Source organism: Apium graveolens, chromosome 8 (assembly GCF_009905375.1).
Source record: "Apium graveolens cultivar Ventura chromosome 8, ASM990537v1, whole genome shotgun sequence".
NCBI lineage: Eukaryota > Viridiplantae > Streptophyta > Magnoliopsida > Apiales > Apiaceae > Apium > Apium graveolens.
The window spans coordinates 148,008,882-148,027,308 of NC_133654.1; the positions used below are offsets into that span (position 1 = coordinate 148,008,882).

At 34.2% G+C, this 18,427-nt stretch overlaps 1 protein-coding gene across 1 annotated transcript; it reads right to left on the reverse strand.

The window, feature by feature from the left end:
- Positions 1-16,435: 16,435 nt before the first annotated feature.
- Positions 16,436-18,214, reverse strand: LOC141677016 (protein STRICTOSIDINE SYNTHASE-LIKE 13). Its single transcript, XM_074482748.1, has 4 exons — positions 17,792-18,214; positions 17,376-17,660; positions 17,015-17,182; positions 16,436-16,908 (listed from the first exon to the last, which is right to left on the reverse strand). Exons 1-4 carry the CDS (start codon positions 18,202-18,204, stop codon positions 16,500-16,502), a joined length of 1,275 nt encoding a protein of 424 aa, XP_074338849.1. The 5' UTR covers positions 18,205-18,214; the 3' UTR covers positions 16,436-16,499.
- Positions 18,215-18,427: the final 213 nt, after the last annotated feature.

Genomic DNA, 18,427 nt, shown 5'->3' on the forward strand with positions numbered 1-18,427 from the left:
GTTGTTAAAATTTATTTTTATTTTCTATTTTGAATATGTCAGTAGCAACTTATTATTTTTTGGTATTTTGATTAAATTAAAATAAGTTTTAATTATTATAAGTATTTTCCGTTTTGAATATGTTAGTACCAAATTTTTTTATTTTGAATAAATTAATATAAATTTTAATATTATAGCCTTACCTAAAATTTAGGACTTTACACTCGAGAGCGGACGACTTGTAAAATTAAATAAATAAATAAGAACATTACGATAAACAATATTAAAGATTTGTACGTGAAAGGTCTATCGACTGTTATAACTCCATGATCATGGTTTCTTCCTAGTTGTTTGTATGCAGGGATTTGTTTAAATATCATCATTTTCGAAGAATCTTCATTTATATATAGCTGTTGTAATTGATTTTTTCTTTTATATTTTGAATATGTTAGTATTAACTTAATTTTCTTTTCTATTTCAAATAAGTTAAAATAAGTTTTAATTATTATAAGTCTTTTCCATTTCGAATATGTTAGTACCAATTTTTTCATTTTCTATTTTTGAATAAGTTGAAATTAGTTTAAATTATTATAAACTTGAACTTTATTTCTAGTTCTACACGAACATAGATTTTATTTTCTAAAATATTAACTATATAAGAAAAATTTATACTCTATATAAACTTGGATTTTATTTATACTTCTACATGAACTTGGATTTTATTTTCTAAAATATAGGACCTAGATAATGAAGTTCCAATTTTTTAGTGGACTTCGAATTTAAATAGGAAATTATGATTTAAGTTATGTGGGAAAAAAGGTAAAAATTTGTTTAAATAAATTCTAAATAGGATTAACTTCTAAATATATATTATCTTTCCTGTTAATTTGAATTGATTCGAATGAACAAATTCTAAATAGGATTATTTTTAAATATTTATTATTTTCCCTGTTAATTCAAAATAATTCGAATAAACAAATTCTAAAATAGGAGTGACTTCTAAATATTTATTATCTTCCTATTAGTTCGAATATATAAAAGGAAATTTAATTTTATTGAATTAAAATAGAGGAGCTCCAGAAAAATAGATAAATAATATTCAGACGATTTTGGAGCTTCTGGGGGTTTTGCTTTATATATATAATAAAGATATTAAGATTTATTATCTTCCCTATTAATTGGAAATAATTTAAATAAATAAATCTTAAATAGGAATGATTTCTAAATATTTATTATCTGTATTAATTCGAATGTATAAAAGGAAATTAATTTTATTAAATTAAAATTGAGGAACTCTAGAAAAATAGATAAATAATTTTCAGACAATTTTGGAGCTCCCGGAGATTTTCCTTTATGTATATTAAGATTTTTGTAATAAAAAATTATTTTCTCTCTTCTCTTTTTCCTCTTTTTTTTCTTTCTTACTCGGCACTTTTTGTCTGGATCTTTTTAAAGTCGTTACTATAATAATAATAATAATAATAATAATAATAATAATAATAATAATAATAATAATAATAATAATAATAAAAAGTGAGTATAGATATAATTGTTGAAGTTCAAATATATAAAAAAAATTAAATAATTAGAATTTAATATTTTATAATATTTATAAAAAAGCCACCGATACTTTGATTTTAGTAAGTATACAAACACACGGCACATCATAGTTAAGTTCTTTTTTTGCTAGTGCATATATATAGTTGTTGTAATTGATTTTTTCTTTTATATTTTGAATATGTTAGTATTAACTTAATTTTCTTTTCTATTTCGAATAAGTTAAAATAAGTTTTAATTATTAAAAGTCTTTTCCATTTCGAATATGTTAATAGCAATTCTTTTATTTTCTACTTTTGAATAAGTTGAAATTAGTTTTAATTATTATAAACTTGAACTTTATTTCTACTTCTACACTGTTAGGTCACACACACACTGTAGAGGGGGTGAATACAGTGTATAGTACAATCAAATCGAACTTTAATAACTCAAGTAACAGAAAACAAACATTATTGAAACAATAAACTATGTTACAGTATGGAACTGTTACCTCTCAGTGATGAATAAATATCACGAGAGCTGCTAGGGTTACAATGAATAATCTTCTCGAATATGATAACACTTATAGTGTAAACCCTATATCTGTGTTTATATACTACACAGTTACAAGATAATCGCTAATTGATATGGAATATAATTCTGCTTCCTAAAATATATCAATCAGATATCTTTTCTTCCAAGTATTCTATTCTTCATAGAATTCTTTCTTCATGCATATCTCTTCTTATGTTTGTCTCGATCTTCTTTCCTTTAATCAGCTGCTGTCCTTATCTGAACGTCCTTCAGTACTTAAGTTCTGATATCCATCTTCTGAAGATTATCTCCTGATAATATAAGTACTGATATCCTTAAATCCTGACTTCCAGTAAGTACTGATTTATCCTGTTTAAGTAAGATCTGAAAACTAAACATAAATCATATTAGCCATGACATTATCAAATATATCTAACAATCTCCCCCAACTTGTAAATTAGCATAATATACAAGTTTAACAGATATTTGATGATATCAAAAATATTAAGTACAAATGCATGAGAACTAGACTAGATAACTACAACTTAGAGTCCTTAAAGTTTTACCAATCTTTAACTTCTGATAACAACTTCAGTCTGTATTCACATCAGAATTTAAGCAGTTGTAGATCTTGACTTGGCTTCATCTTCTGATCTCTCTGATGTCAGGAGTTGTTCTGAGATAGTTCTTCAACAAATATCTCTCAGCATATTTGAGTTCATCAATCATCCTCCTTTTAGCATCTTTAAGTTCTGCAGTATCTTTACCAATTTGAAAGATTGCAGCCCTGAGATCATTAATTCTAGTTTTTCTTATATCCTGATCCAGTCTGATCAAATATGCCTTATCAGACTCAAGATTGAATTCCACAGCCCTGTAACCCAGAAAGGTAGTTATAATCTTAGCAGTGTTGGGCTTCATTTCAACGATATCACCCTTGTGATCTCTATACTTTGGAAGATATATGCTGTCAGACTTAACAGAATAAAGCCTTTTCTGTCTCTGAATCTGATTCTTAAAATATTTTACAGGACTTTCTGTTATTTTGTCATTTACTTGAAGTAAGAATAATACATGCTCCAGTTCTTCAAAATACTTCAATGGAATGGCATTTTCCCTTATATGATAAACCCTACCATATGTCATGAAGTACAACAAGATGTGTTCTTTCAAGTAGGTATGGTAAACCATTTGTACAGATTCCAGTTGATTCAATCTCTCAGGAGTTGCTCCAATACCTGGTTCACTTAAGGAAGTTGGATCATTGGTAGTGTTCTGTATTCTTCTTTCATCAGCACTTCTCAATCCAGTTTTATCTCTTGCTTCCTTTCCAGTAACCACTCTTGCTTCAAAACCACTTGCAGCAGTCTTCAAAGGTTGAGTCTGTTTTGCTTTAGTGAATCCTGGTAGGAGTGTCTTTGATTTATCTTCTGATATCAAGTTAACTTGAGCTATGTCAGAGGTTACTTGCTTCTTTGAAATATCAGAACTTACTATCTCTTGACTCTGAACAACTTGAGCCATGTCAGAGGTTGTCTTAAAAACTTTTCTTGAAGTCAGAGCAAGATCATCATCTTCATCAGTAATTTCTTCATTCACAGGAGGCACATAAACCTTGATAGGTTCACCAACTTTCTCTTTGCCCTGGGACCTTGGATCTATCTGCAGTTGTGATTTAGCCATGGTTGCTTCAGGATTTATCCTTTCTTTTATCACAATGCCTTTGAGTTTTGGAGGTGTCTTTTTACCAGAAGCTTCAGATTTAGATTTGACTTTTCCTGATTTAAGTTTGGCTTCTTCTTCCATTAAACTCTCCAAGTCCATTCCTGGATTTTCCTGAAGAAATAACTGTCTTGACATCTCTTCATCAAGATCTAAAAGTTCATCAGAACTTATCCTTTTACCAGTAGCAGAAGTAATTCTTTTTCCAGTATTAGAACTTGTCCTATGACTTGTGATTTCAGCTTTTCTTAATGAGAAACCTCTACCTTGACTATGACCTCTACCCATTCCAGAGTTTCCATGGTCATCTTTTTCATCATCCTTCCCCTTCAGTGTCTTATCAGTTTTGCATTTGGACTTAATTACTTTCTCCCCCTTTTTGGCATCAGCAGGTAAGAGAAGAGAGACAAACAATTCCACTGAGGCTTGGATTTCATTAAGTTGAGATTGCTAAGAAGCTTGATTTTTCAAAATATCATCAATCTGAGATTGTTGTTTCTCTTGAGTCTTCTCAATATAAGCAACTCTGTCAAAGGTAGGTTGGAAGAATTTTTTCTTATCAATCTTCTGAACTTGTTCTTGCTTCATTAATTCTTCCTGAATTTTATGTATCTCTGCATGAGTAGTTGAATGGAGACCTTGTAAATGTTTAATACTCAATACAGTGACTCGAAGCTGTGTTTTGAAATCATCAGTAATTAACATCTCATCAGCTTTTGTCAAGTGCTCAGCAAGATTCTTTGCAGATGGAACACAGGTAACTGAGTTCCATTCCTTAATCCACTCATATCCTGCAGGAGTTTTATTCCAAGGCACTGGTGCTTCTCTGATGATAAACTTCTTAACTAGTTCGGATTTAAGAACAGTTTGACGAGGTGCATGTCCTGAAGGACCTGCTTCATCAGCATCTGCATTTGGAGCAGCATCACCAGTATCTTCAGCATTTGCAGCATCAGAACTTACAGAATCAGTATCTTCTGATAAAACAACAGTATGAGAAGCAATTGAGGCTTCAGCATCATCCTCTAATTACTGATCTGGTTCCAAGTTCTGATCAACAGCCATATCCTGATGCTCACCTATATTCTGATCATCAGCATCTAGATGCAGAGAAGGTGTAGTAGATAGTTCTGGAGTTTGAGCAGCATCAGTAACAGGTGTTGTTGATGGATGAGTTGTTGTTGGAGCTTTTAAGTAAAGCACTTCAGGCACAACCAAGTTCTGGATATCAATTTCAGCACTTGTGCCCGGATCAACAGGAGATACAGTCTTGTGAACAGGAGACACAGATGGTGTGTTAGCCATTTCAGTAGCTGCTTCATTAGTTGGAGTTAATGGAGAAGCAGGGGCTTGAGCAGATTTCTTTTCTTATGAGATCAGAGATTCCTGTTCTCCTTCCTTAGGTGCTGCTTTCTCATCATCTGAAACTGGCCTTTTTGCTCTCTGTTTCTTGTATCTCTTTGAAGATGGGGATTTCTTGGGAGGTTCAGCAGAAGTCATTCTTCTAAGCCTTTTGAGAAGCTTAGATCCCCCAATTCCAGAATCCTTCTGAGAAGGAACTTTCTCAGCTTCTTTTACAACATGGTCTGATGTAGAAACATGTTCCTCACTATCAGACTCATCTCTCAAAACAATCCTCCTTCTCTTCTGAGATGTTTGAGGAACAGTCTTTATCCTCTTAGGCTTGAAAGATGAAGGGTTCACAGTAGGTGCTGAGGATGAGGGTTGAGTTGTCTGTGAAGTGGAGAGATATGATTTGAGATATGTTCTGAGGGATGGTTGAGTAGTATGAGTGGTATGTTCTGATGGTTGTTGAGGTGTTTGGGATGTGGTGGTAGGTTGAACATCAGAATAAACAGATCTATAGGTTTTAGGATCAGCATTTACCAAGATCTGTTTTACAGACTGAGGAATCTGTAAAGGTCTAACCACCCTTTTCTTAAGATCAGCATTTACCAAGTCATTAAAGGCTCGTTTTGTAATTTTAAATGGTGGAGTTAAGGTACTGGCAGGTTGGGGTTCATCAGTACAACAAAAAGTATATATAAGCTGACAGAATCTAGCAAAGTAGACAACATTCCTATCCTCTGTCATCCTATCCCCAATAAAACCTATCACAGCAGTTGCAAAATCAAAATGAGTTTGATTAATGATAGCATACCCGATGTGCTGACTCATTATAGGGATGGCATCAAAGTTGGAACACTTATTCCCAAAAGCTTTAGTGATGCAGTCAAAGAAGAAGCTCCATTCCTTTCTGATATGAGCCCGTTTCAACTGCCCAAGCTTAGCCAAACTCTGCTCATACCCCAAACTGGCCATTAACTCCTGAAGAGCTGATTCCTCTAGGGTTGAAAAAGTAAATCCTTCTGGTAAATGTAGGGCCTTGCGAATTGTACCAGGAGTTACCACATGTGTAGAATCATCCACTTCAAAAATAATACTGGGAGTACCATGTGTACCACCATTATCAAAGTGCCCAGTCCGCCAAAACGTCAGAACTTGTTGGCTCGAAAAGACTGAAGGCTAGGTCAATGCATATCCAATTTCACTGTGTGCAAGAAGATCTTGCAAAAAATGCAACTCAGACGGAGCTTCAGCATTATCAAGAATTGCAGCATAGTTATTTGGAACAAATTTGGCCCCATCAATGATCAAATCCTTAGGTGCCATGAGAATAATTGAGATTTAAGAGTGCCTGTTAGGTGTTTGATAAATTGTTTGTATGAAAAACCAACGTCAGGAGATGAGAGAGAGTAAAAGCAAAGAAATAGAGATAAAGTGTAAAAGTAAATAAAAGATTCTATAATCTTCTTTCTCTCTTACTTATACTTGGTAAAAAAAATATAACCGTTGGACACCTGTCAGACATGCAGCAATAATGAATAGTTAATGGGCACGGGAAAACAGTAATCATGACTTACCCACTTGTAGTTTTTCAAGGAAAAATCGTTCCACTTACCCAAAAATTCCATTAATCGAGGTAAATCAGTTTTAATTCAAAATTTAAACTGTTCCCACTTATTCAATTATTTTTCACTGCAACACCAATATTCTGAAAAAAAAATCGAGTGAGAATGACCAAAATAAATCAAGTAAACAAGTACTGATATTGTAAGATCAGAACTTAATTTAAATCAAAATAGATATGGTCATCAGAATATGAATATTTATCAGGATTTATCAATGCATTACAAAACATCTCAGAGACAAGAACTTGCAAAAAAAATAGAAATTTCATTAATATATTAAGAGAATACATTCATGAAATTTAAATTACATCAGAACTTTACAAGATTGTCCTAAGCTGCTAAACCTAACATCAACAGCCTTTGTCCTAGCTCAAGAAGCAGGGCAAGGCTGACGATGAAGAAAAACAGGAAGAAGAAAATAAGTTATTTGTTCTTCCTACTCTCGACGAACAGAATAGCGAGTCTGATGTCCTACTCTCGACGAACAGAATAGCGAGTCTGATGATTCGCTCTTGCTGGCGGAGAGCTTCTAGCCTTTCCTCCTCCAATCGCTCCAGATGGCGATGGTAGTCCATGTAGAAGAACAGGAGGTGGGTGAGTACCTCATGGGGAACTGAGTCCCATATCTCATCAGGAATGGTAGTGATGTGCCATTCCTGCTGCCATGCTTCACAGCTTAACTCCATATTGAAGGTCTCATAGTTTAAAAACATATTGTAGTTAACCATGATGTTGTGTATATGAGGGAAAAGAGAGTAGGTGTTTGAGGAGAGAATTGATGTATAGGCTGATGTGAAGTGTTCGTTTATATAGGCAAGAGAATGCCAGGAGACGCAAAGACATTTAATGCTGACAGGTAGAATTAATTCTACCTCGTCTCCCTAGACTGGGAAGACGAAAAACAGTCATTGGAAGTGTAAGTCAGGGTTTAATGCACACAAGTAACAAGTAAAAAAATTACTGTGCATGTACATATTTTACTAACCCTAATTAGATTGACTGTTAATATTCTACCCATACATATTCTGATTTAAAATAAAACTGTTTTTAGATTTTATCCACAAATAAGTCAAGTAAAGGATCAGAGTTTAATATCAGAACTTAGACTTATATCAGAACTTAACAGTTATCAGAACATGATTTCTTAACTCGAAAAATGAATTCCTATCTTTGTAAGTCCTCACACAAATTCTGATATAGATTCTTCAGAACTTAATCATCAGAACGTTCAATCAGAACTTGTCCTCAGAAATTGTGCAATATGACACAGAAACTGTTCATCTAAAATAACATAGATCACCACAGTAATTTTCATCATTTATATGGAGTGTTAAGTGTGTGCATTAAGCTAAATATCAGACAAAGAGTAAAGTCTAATTCACTTCAGTACATCTTAGAAATAAGGCATAACTAAAACTTTACTAAAAACCTGTCATTATTCTGAAGCATGCTATTGAATGAGTTCATACTTGAGTCAACCTCAACTGTTTTGTGCTAATTTTGTGCATCTTTTTAAATTCCATTGTACAGTGGCTTCTCAGTGTAAGTGAGTCACGACTGCTTATCAGAATTTATGCTATTATCAGAGTATTTCTCCAGTAATCATAGAGTGTGAAAAGTCACCAAGAAAATATTTTACTTTTCTGATGCATATTTACTTAATACCAGCAATGCACTTGGGTCGTCCCTTCCACATTTTTACTCTAGATCTCAAAGGAGTACCTGATTTTAATCCTTGATTCTTTTTCTTTTTCTTTTGATAAGTGAGGTTTATCAGCACTTAGTACATTCAACAGATTTACTCGCATCAGAACTTAACAGATGAGAAGCATTATTCTAGTTTTTGACCTAGTAATAAGATAGACAAAGTAAAGTTAACTAAGCTCAATATCAGAATTTGCTTGGTCAATAGATTTCCATAACAATAATTACTTCTAACATGGGATTTCTAGTTTATTGAAGACTACTAGGTCAGCATCTAGCACATGTATCCTCATAGGATCGAATAGCTACATAAACAGTCATATCACTATCAGAGTTTAGAAAGTCACATCAGACAACATTCAGTACTTAAGCAATTTTCAATTAAGCACAGAATACACAAAGAGAGTAATTTCTATAAATACTGATCATAAAGTCTGATGCATCAGAACAAAACTAAGCAGATTTAGAAAAAGAACCTGAAACCATTCCAAGTTCATTTACCAATCTTGTAAAAGTAGCTTCACACAGTGGTTTTGTGAAGATATCTGCTAGTTGTTGATCTGTTGGAACAAAGTGCAATTCCACTGTACCTTCATCCACATGTTCCCTTATGAAGTGGTACCTGATGCTGATGTGCTTTGTCATTGACTGTTGAACTGGATTACCTGTCATAGCAATAGCACTTTGATTATCACAGTAAATAGGGATTTTGAAATATGTTAACCCATAATCCAGTAACTGATTCTTCATATAAAGAATCTGTGCACAACAGCTTCCTGCAGCAATGTACTCTGCTTCTACAGTTGATGTGGAAATTGACTTTTGTTTCTTGCTAAACCAAGAAACCATTCTGCCTCCAAGAAATTGGCAGCTTCCACTTGTGCTTTTCCTGTCAATTTTGCAACCTGCAAAATCTGCATCTGAGTAACCTATTAGTTTAAAATCTGATTCTCTGGGATACCACAATCCCAGATCAGCTGTTCCTTTAAGATACTTGAATATTCTTTTCAAAGCTGTTAAGTGAGGTTCTCTTGGATCTGCTTGAAATCTTGCACAAAGACAGGTAGCATACATGATATCAGGTCTACTAGCAGTTAGATAGAGTAGAGAGCCTATCATACCTCTGTAATCAGTAATATCTACTGATTTACCAGTATCCTTGTCCAGTTTTGTTGCAGTGGCCATGGGAGTGGATGCACTTGAACAATCTTGCATTCCAAATTTCTTCAGCAAGTTTTTGGTGTACTTAGTTGACAAATAAAAGTGCCTTCTTCATTCTGCTTGACTTGAAGGCCCAGAAAATAGCTAAGTTCCTCCATCATACTCATCGGATACCTTGACTGCATCAGATTGGTAAATTTCTTGCAAAGTCTGTCATTTGTAGAACCAAAAATGATATCATCAACATATATCTGGACCAGAAGTAAGTCCTTTCCATGGTTGAGGTAGAACAGTGTTTTGTCTATAGTTCCTCTGTTAAATCCACTTTCCAGAAGAAACTGAGCTAAAGTCTCATACCATACTCTTGGAGCTTGCTTAAGACTATAAAGTGCTTTATCAAGCATGTAGACATAATCTGGATATTTGGAATCTACAAAGCCTGGAGGTTGTTCAACATATACTTCTTCCTCCAATTCTCCATTGAGAAAAGCACTTTTTACATCCATTTGAAAGACAGTAAACTTTTTGTGAGCAGCATAAGCCAAAAATATCCTTATGGCTTCCAATCTAGCAACTGGTGCAAATGTTTCATCATAATCAATTCCCTCCTGTTGAGAATATCCTTTTGCAACCAGCCTTGCCTTATTCCTTGTAATTATGCCATCACTATCAGTTTTGTTTCTGAATACCCATTTTGTACCAACAACAGATCTGTTCTTTGGTCTTGGTACTAGGATCCAGACTTTGTTTCTTTCAAATTCATTTAACTCTTCCTGCATTGCTTGCACCCAATCAGCATCTTGAAGAGCTTCTTCCACTTTCTTTGGCTCAGTCTGAGAAAGAAACGAATTGTAAAGACATTCATTTGAAGTAGTTGTTCTAGTTCTGACACCTGCATCAGGATTTTCAATTATCAAATCTGGTGTATGTGATTTAGTCCACTTCCTTGCAGATGGAAGGTTTTCTCTAGAACTGGATGCTCCCCCATGATCCATGTTATCTTCATTTTCATTTTCTGATGCTCCCCCTGAAACTGTGCTCTCTGAGTTGGATTCTTCAGAATTTAGATTTTCAGAACTATCAGAACTTGGCTTATCAGAACTTGGCTTATCAGAACTTGAAGAGCCAGATGTATGTTCTGATGCTTCTTGAGATGTGGTAAGATCTTGAGTATGCTCCCCCTGCATAGGTGCATCTTCCTTTGGCGTAGTCACCACAGTTTCAATAATATCAGAGTTTAATCCATCAGAGTTTGCAGTATCAGAACTTAGATTGTCAAGATTATCAGTATCAGAATTTAAGTCTTCATTTTCAAATCTCAGCTGATCATGATCAATAAAATCTTCAAGTCCAGTAATCTTCTTGTCATCAAAAGAGACATTGATAGCTTCCATGACCACTCTTGTTCTCAAGTTATAGACTCTGAAGGCTTTTGTGGAAAGTGGATATCCAACAAAGATTCCTTCATCAGCTTTTAAATCAAATTTAGATAGCTATTCATGATGAGTCTTAAGAACAAAACACTTGCATCCAAATATATGAGAATACTTCAGATTTGGCTTCTTTTTCTTCACCATCTCATATGGTGTCTTTCCTTGCTTGTTGATAAGTGTTGCATTCTGAGTAAAACAAGCAGTCTGCACAGCTTCAGCCTAGGTTGGAAGCTTTGCTTCATCAAGCATTGTACGTGCAGCTTCAATGAGAGTTCTATTCTTCCTTTCGACAACTCCATTTTGCTGTGGAGTTCCAGGAGCAGAAAATTCCTGCTTGATTCCATGGTTTTTGCAGAACTCTTCCATTATCAAATTCTTGAACTCAGTACCATTATCACTCCTTATTATCTTTACTGAGTCTTTGACCAATTTATCCAGTTGCCTGACATGATCAATCAAGATAGATACAGTTTCACTTTTTGTGTGCAAGAAATACACCCATGTGTATTTGGTGAACTCATCCACTATGACCAAAGCATATTTCTTCTTTGCAATAGACATGACATTTACTGGGCCAAATAGATCAACATGTAGTAGGTGATAAGGCTCAAGAATTGATGATTCAGTCTTGCTCTTGAATGAGGATTTTCTTTGTTTAGCCTTCTGACAAGAATCATAAAGGCCATCAGGAGCAAATACTGACTTTGGCAGTCCTCTCACAAGATCTTTCTTGACTAGTTCATTTATATTGTTGAAATTTAAATGAGAGAGTTTCTTGTGCCAATTCCAGCTTTCTTCAATTGATGTTCTACTCATCAGACAGATTGCAGAACCATCAGTACTTGTTGAAAGCTTAGCTTCATAAATGTTACCATGCCTATATCCTTTCTGAATAACTTTTCCTGTAGATTTACTTACAACTTCACAGTGTTCTTCAAAGAAATCAACATGATAACCTCTGTCACATATTTGACTTATACTCAGCAGATTGTGTATAAGTCCTGAGACCAGAGCTACTTCTTTGATGATGATATTCCCAAGATTGATATTGCCATATCCTAATATTTTTTTAATGTTGCCATCTCCATAAGAAACACTTGGGCCAGCTTTCTCCACAAAGTCTGATAGCAGGGCTTTAATTCCAGTCATATGTCCTGAACATCCACTGTCCAGAACTAGGATGTTTTTCCTGTTGCCCTGCAATCACAAAGACCACTAGTGATTAGTTTTAAGGACCCAGACTTGCTTGGATCCTTTGGCCTTATTAAGTTTGTTAACATTTGCAGCGGATTTAGCATCAGAGTTTATGTTAACATTTTTCTTATCAGAATTTACACTATCAGACTTTGAATCAGAACTTACACTAGAAGGAACAATGGAAACTTTCTTTAAAGAAGGTTTTATTTGATAGTAATCATAGTACAAACTATGATATTCCTTACAAGTATAAATGGAATGCCATAAACTACCACAATGAAAACAAGGATTTTGTGGCTTATATCTAACAGACTGACTCTTAACTCCAGACTTTGAAGGTAAGGAGTTTATGTTCTTATTCTTCCTGTAAAAAGAAGCCAGATGGTTAGAACTTCCATAGTTATGACACGTTTTCCTAGGAGCTTTAGGAACAGGCTTATAATCATTGCTTTTATTCACACCTTCCTTTCCATTCCTATTTTTCCTAGGTGATTTTACCTTGTTTGCATTCTTAACATCTTTCAGCTTGTGCTTAAGCTGCTTCTTAGTCATTAAGCCTATGTTTACTTCAGCTGTCTTTTCCTGTTTTAGTTTGTCAGAAGTTAATTCCTTTTTAACTTCTGATTTCTCATTATCAGACCTTACAGCTACAAACTTGACAGGTTTTAACTTTGGCTTTTGTTTAACAACTACAGGCTTAATACCTTCAGTTCCTTTATCATTTTTATCCTCTCCATAACCTAAGCCCTCTTTCCAGTCTTCACTACTTAACAAATTCTGAGTTGTTCTGCCAGAGTTAGTCCAAGTCCTGATAACCTCTCTTTCCTTTTCTAACTCAATTTTTAGAGATTCATTCATTTTTAGCACTTCATCCCTAACATAAAGAGCATCATCTCTATCTTTCTGAATTTGATGGAACATAACTAACTCCTTTTCTAAGAAATCATTTCTTTTCTTAAAAGCAAGATTTTCATAAGTTAATCTTTCACATTTTAAAGTTTGATCTCTATAACTAACAAACATGGTTTTAAGATATCTTCTCAACTCATTTATATCATCAGTATGAAAGGCATAAGTAGTTTAAGGTACCTTTGATTCAGCAGCTTCAGAACTGCTTTCAGCACTTGCCTTATCAGCATTTGCCATTAAGGCATAATTCTCCTCACTTTCAGAATCTGAGGTGTCTGTCCAGCTTTTCTTCTTTGTGACAAGAGCCTTGCCTTTGTCACTCTTCACTTTCTTACAATCAGGAGATATGTGGCCTTTCTCACCACAGTTGTAGCATTTGACATTTGTATAATCTCCTCTGTCAGACTTTCCTCCTCTGCTCTCAGATCTTCTGAAATTCTTCTTTTCAGAACTTGTGCCTTTTCTAGAATACTTCTTTCCCTTCCTGAACTTCCTGTATGCAATCTTTGTGATCCCTTTCACCATAAGAGCACACAGCTTCATCATCTCCTCATCAGCATCCGTCTCAGGCAAGCTTTCAGATTCTGAGTCATCATCACTTTCAGAACTTGATGACTCAGTATCAGACTTTATGAAAAGAGCTTTACCCTTGTCTTTCCTTGAGGTAGCTGCCTTGGGGGATTCTTCTTCAGCCTTAAGAGCAACTGTCCTTGACTTTCCACATTTCCTCTTGCTTCTTTGTTCCATCTCAAGTTCATGAGTCTTGAGCATTCCATAAATTTCATCAAGAGTTGTTTCATCAAGATTATAGTTGTCTCTTATTGTTGTTGCCTTCAAATCCCAGCATTCAGGAAGAGCTAACAGAAATTTAAGGTTTGAATCTTCAAGATCATACTCCTTATCAACCAGTGACAGATCATTCAAGAGTTTGACAAATCTATCATATAAATCAGTCAATGACTCATTAGCCTTTGAGTCAAAGTGTTCATACTCTTGAGTGAGTATTGTCTTCCTGTTCTTCTTAATCGTATCAGTTCCCTGGCACCTTGTTTTCAGGGTATCCCATATCTCATTTGCAGTCTTGCAGTTTATTACCCTGTTTGACATTACATTATCAATGGCACTATGCAGTAAGTGTCGTACCTTAGCATCCTTAGCAATTGATGCGATATCTTCAGCAGTGTAATCACTCTTCTCCTTTGGTACAGTCTTTGCTGCTTCACCTGCAACTGTAACCGCGAGCTTGGTTGGTTTGTGAGGCCCGTCCTTAATTCTATCAAGATATTCTGGATCTGTTGCTTCCAGAAACATGGTCATCCTCACCTTCCATATGGGATATTCAGATGGTCTCAATATGGGAACTCTGATGGTCTTATATCGTCTTTGAATTTGTGTCTTAGGAGGTTCTTCAGTTTTGGTGGGCTTAGTTGGAGTTTCTGTTTCAGACATGATTGTGTTTGGATCTTAAACTGTTTGTGCGTTAACAGATAGGCTCTGATACCACTTGTTAGCTCACATACACACTGTAGAGGGGGTGAATACAGTGTATAGTACAATCAAATCGAACTTTAATAACTCAAGTAATAGAAAACAAACTTTATTGAAACAATAAACTCTCTTACGGTATGGAACTGTTACCTCTCAGTGATGAATAAATATCACGAGAGCTGCTAGGGTTACAATGAATAATCTTCTCGAATATGATAACACTTATAGTGTAAACCCTATATCTGTGTTTATATACTACACAGTTACAAGATAATCGCTAATTGATATGGAATATAATTCTGCTTCCTAAAATATATCAATCAGATATCTTTTCTTCCAAGTATTCTATTCTTCATAAAATTCCTTCTTCATGCATATCTCTTCTTATGTTTGTCTCGGTCTTCTTTCCTTTAATCAGCTGTTGTCCTTATCTGAACGTCCTTCAGTACTTAAGTTCTGATAGTTCTAATAATTATCTCCTGATAATATAAGTACTGATATCCTTAAGTCCTGACTTCCAGTAAGTACTGATTTATCCTGTTTAAGTAAGATCTGAAAACTAAACATAAATCATATTAGCCATGACATTATCAAATATATCTAACAATGAACTTGGATTTTATTTTCTAAAATATTAACTAAATAAGAAAAAATTATACTCTATATAAACTTAGATTTTATTTATACTTCTACATGAATTTGGATTTTATTTTCTAATATATAGGACCTAGATAATGAAGTTCCAATTTTTTAGTGGACTTCGAATTTAAATAGGAAATTACGATTTAAGTTATGTGAGAAAAAAGATAAAAATTTGTTTAAATAAATTCTAAATAGGATTAACTTCTAAATATGTATTATCTTTCATTATCTTTCCTGTTAATTCGAATTGATTTGAATGAACAAATTCTAAATAGGATTGCTTTCTAAATATTTATTATTTTCCCTGTTAATTCAAAATAATTCGAATAAACAAATTCTAAAATAGGAGTGACTTCTAAATATTTATTATCTTCCTATTAATTCGAATATATAAAAGAAAATTTAATTTTATTGAATTAAAATAGAGGAGCTCCAGAAAAATAGATAAATAATATTCAGACGATTTTGGAGCTTCTGGGGGTTTTGCTTTATATATGTAATAAAGATATTAAGATTTATTATCTTCCCTATTAATTCGAAATAATTCAAATAAATAAATCTTAAATAGGATTGATTTCTAAATATTTATTATCTGTATTAATTCGAATGTATAAAAGGAAATTAATTTTATTAAATTAAAATTGAGGAGCTCTAGAAAAATAGATAAATAATTTTCAGACAATTCTGGAGCTCCCGAAAATTTCCTTTATGTATATTAAGATTTTTGCAATAAAAAATTATTTTCTCTCTTCTCTTTTTCCTCTTTTTTTTCTTTCTTACTCAGCACTTTTTATCTGGATCTTTTTAAAGTCATTACTATAATAATAATAATAATAATAATAATAAATAATAATAATAAAAAGTGAGTATAGATATAATTGTTGAAGTTCAAATATAAAATAAAAATTTAAATAATTAGAATTTAATATTTTATAATATTTATAAAAAAGCCGCCAATACTTTGATTTTAGTAAGTATACAAGCACACGGCACATCATATTTAAGTTTTTGTTTTGCTAGTGCATATATTAAAGTATAAAAGTACAAGGTACAACATTGTTTTTTGAGGTTGCTACTTGCTGGTGCATAAATTAAGTATTCAAAACAAACAGAAAGAAGTATGTAGTAGTTGAGACAGCTACCGAAGTAGTTGAGGTATTATGAAAGATACAAAATCTATGGTAAATTATTAATAATATAAAGAAAAATTAGGAGAAGAGGACTAAAGTAAAGTATCAAGTGCAAGTGTAGCAATATGGTTATGAGCCACGGTTCCGATCCAAAGCTTTCCTTTTTCTTCCCTGACTTCACTTACTAGTTTCATGACTACACCCTTCTTATCTTCAAGAACATCCAAGATGTCACCTTTCTCATTGAACCTTGACACCACCGAGTACATGTTCATTCCAACCAATCTAGCCAAGTATCTCATCCGAACTGGTAGTCTAAAGTATACACTCCTCATCCATGGATTGTTGATCAAAACTTCTTGTGCCCGTGTCCTACAACAATCTATTGCCACCCAAAATTCACCCTTTTCGTTCATCCTTACGTTGTCTGGGAATCCCGGTAGGTTCGCCATTATTTCTCTAGTGCCACTTTTCGGACCCTCCACCCAATATTTCACAAGCCTGCATTTTTGCACATAAAGAATGCCAACAACTTTATTCCAAGCTTCATAACTACACTGTCTGAAAACTAGGCCATGCTTATTTGTAAAAAAGAAAAAACAAGTACCTGCAATTGGTAGTTTCAGTATAGAGGAGAAAAGAGTGGTCTCTGGAAAATTGTACTCCATTTGGGAAAGCCAAGCCATCCAACACTACATGCGTTGTTTTTGTAGGAGGATCATATCTAAGAAGCCTACCAGTGGCTTCTCCTTCCAGCATTATAAAGAAATGATCCCTACAACTCAACCAATTTTTTATAACGTCAATAAACATGTACTTGTACTTGTACTCTATTTATGTGGACATACAAGTGAGCTATTCTTGTAAATCGCATGAGAAAGATGTGGTGATATCATTTATAAGCTCAGACAATCATAAACCTTGAGACCTCCCCGCAGGTTTATAGAAGAACAAATACCATTACTTACACTCTGTCGTATCTCTTGCTAGAATCTGTGAAGAAAACAGAACCATTATGATGAATGTCAAGGTCATTGGCAAAGAGTATAGGCTTCCCTGCTACATGTGTAGCCAAGGGAGTGGCATGTCCTCCTTTAGGCCCAACAACCAAGAGTCCGAAATAGGCATCTGCTATGTATAAATCACCACTCTTTTTATCAAACCTCAAACCTAGAGGTCGCCCACATTGTTTCTCGAATTCCCACTGCTTGTATGTTGTTGAATTAACACCTTTAGCACAAATCTTCTCAGACCTATTAAAACAGACAGTTTCATCACATTTCTAATGCATTACTTCATATACTTATTTATAAAACATTCATGTTCCTTAAAGATAATTCACAAATTTAGCGACCAACTTTATTACTGCAGCAAGAAAACTTACCAGTTTCTTGACACATATGCAAATGTTTCCCAGCCTCCTCCCTCTTGTCCCATCCATCTTACAATGCGACCATCGGCTAGCCCTGCATAAGGGCCACGCCCATAAATGTCAAACTCCAAGGATTCAGGACCAAAAACTTCATCCACAAACACTTGATCTCCTCGTGCCAGTCGACTATGATTGTCTATAGGCCAATTCTCCATGACTTGATCATACGAGGCAATTTCATTTTTCACCGGCCTGAAGTCATGTCCTCCAACAGGACTCAAACCAAATGGATCCATTACAATAAACCCTACTACTAGAAAAAGGAAAACGAGAATCGGGTGTTGTAATACAACTTCATCTTTTGGCAAGCACTTTCCTTTCACCATGTTTACAAGTGTGTGCGCATTTGTGTTGCAGATTGGCATGTTATAGAATGTGCTAATGCAACATGCATTGGTTGTGATGTAATTGAGGTTGTGAGTAGGTTGTCTATTGTTGGTCATGAATTCTGTGCTTTTTGAATCAAATCACAAACATATCTGATAGCAAGTTCGCAGCATTTTGTAGTTTGTGATCATCTCACTTGGACTATTATCTACTTCACACCAGTTCATGTTAATAATTTGTATTTTGGTCACGTATCACATC

What these genes read in the sequence shown, in the direction of transcription:
- LOC141677016 (XM_074482748.1), bottom strand. Translation starts at nt 18,204, where the DNA reads ATGCCAATCTGCAACACAAATGCGCACACACTTGTAAACATGGTGAAA. An exon ending in GCATATGTGTCAAGAAACTG is followed by an intron (nt 17,661 to 17,791) that starts GTAAGTTTTCTT and finishes CTGTTTTAATAG; the next exon opens with GTCTGAGAAGATTTGTGCTA. An exon ending in ACTGAAACTACCAATTGCAG is followed by an intron (nt 16,909 to 17,014) that starts GTACTTGTTTTT and finishes GCAAAAATGCAG; the next exon opens with GCTTGTGAAATATTGGGTGG.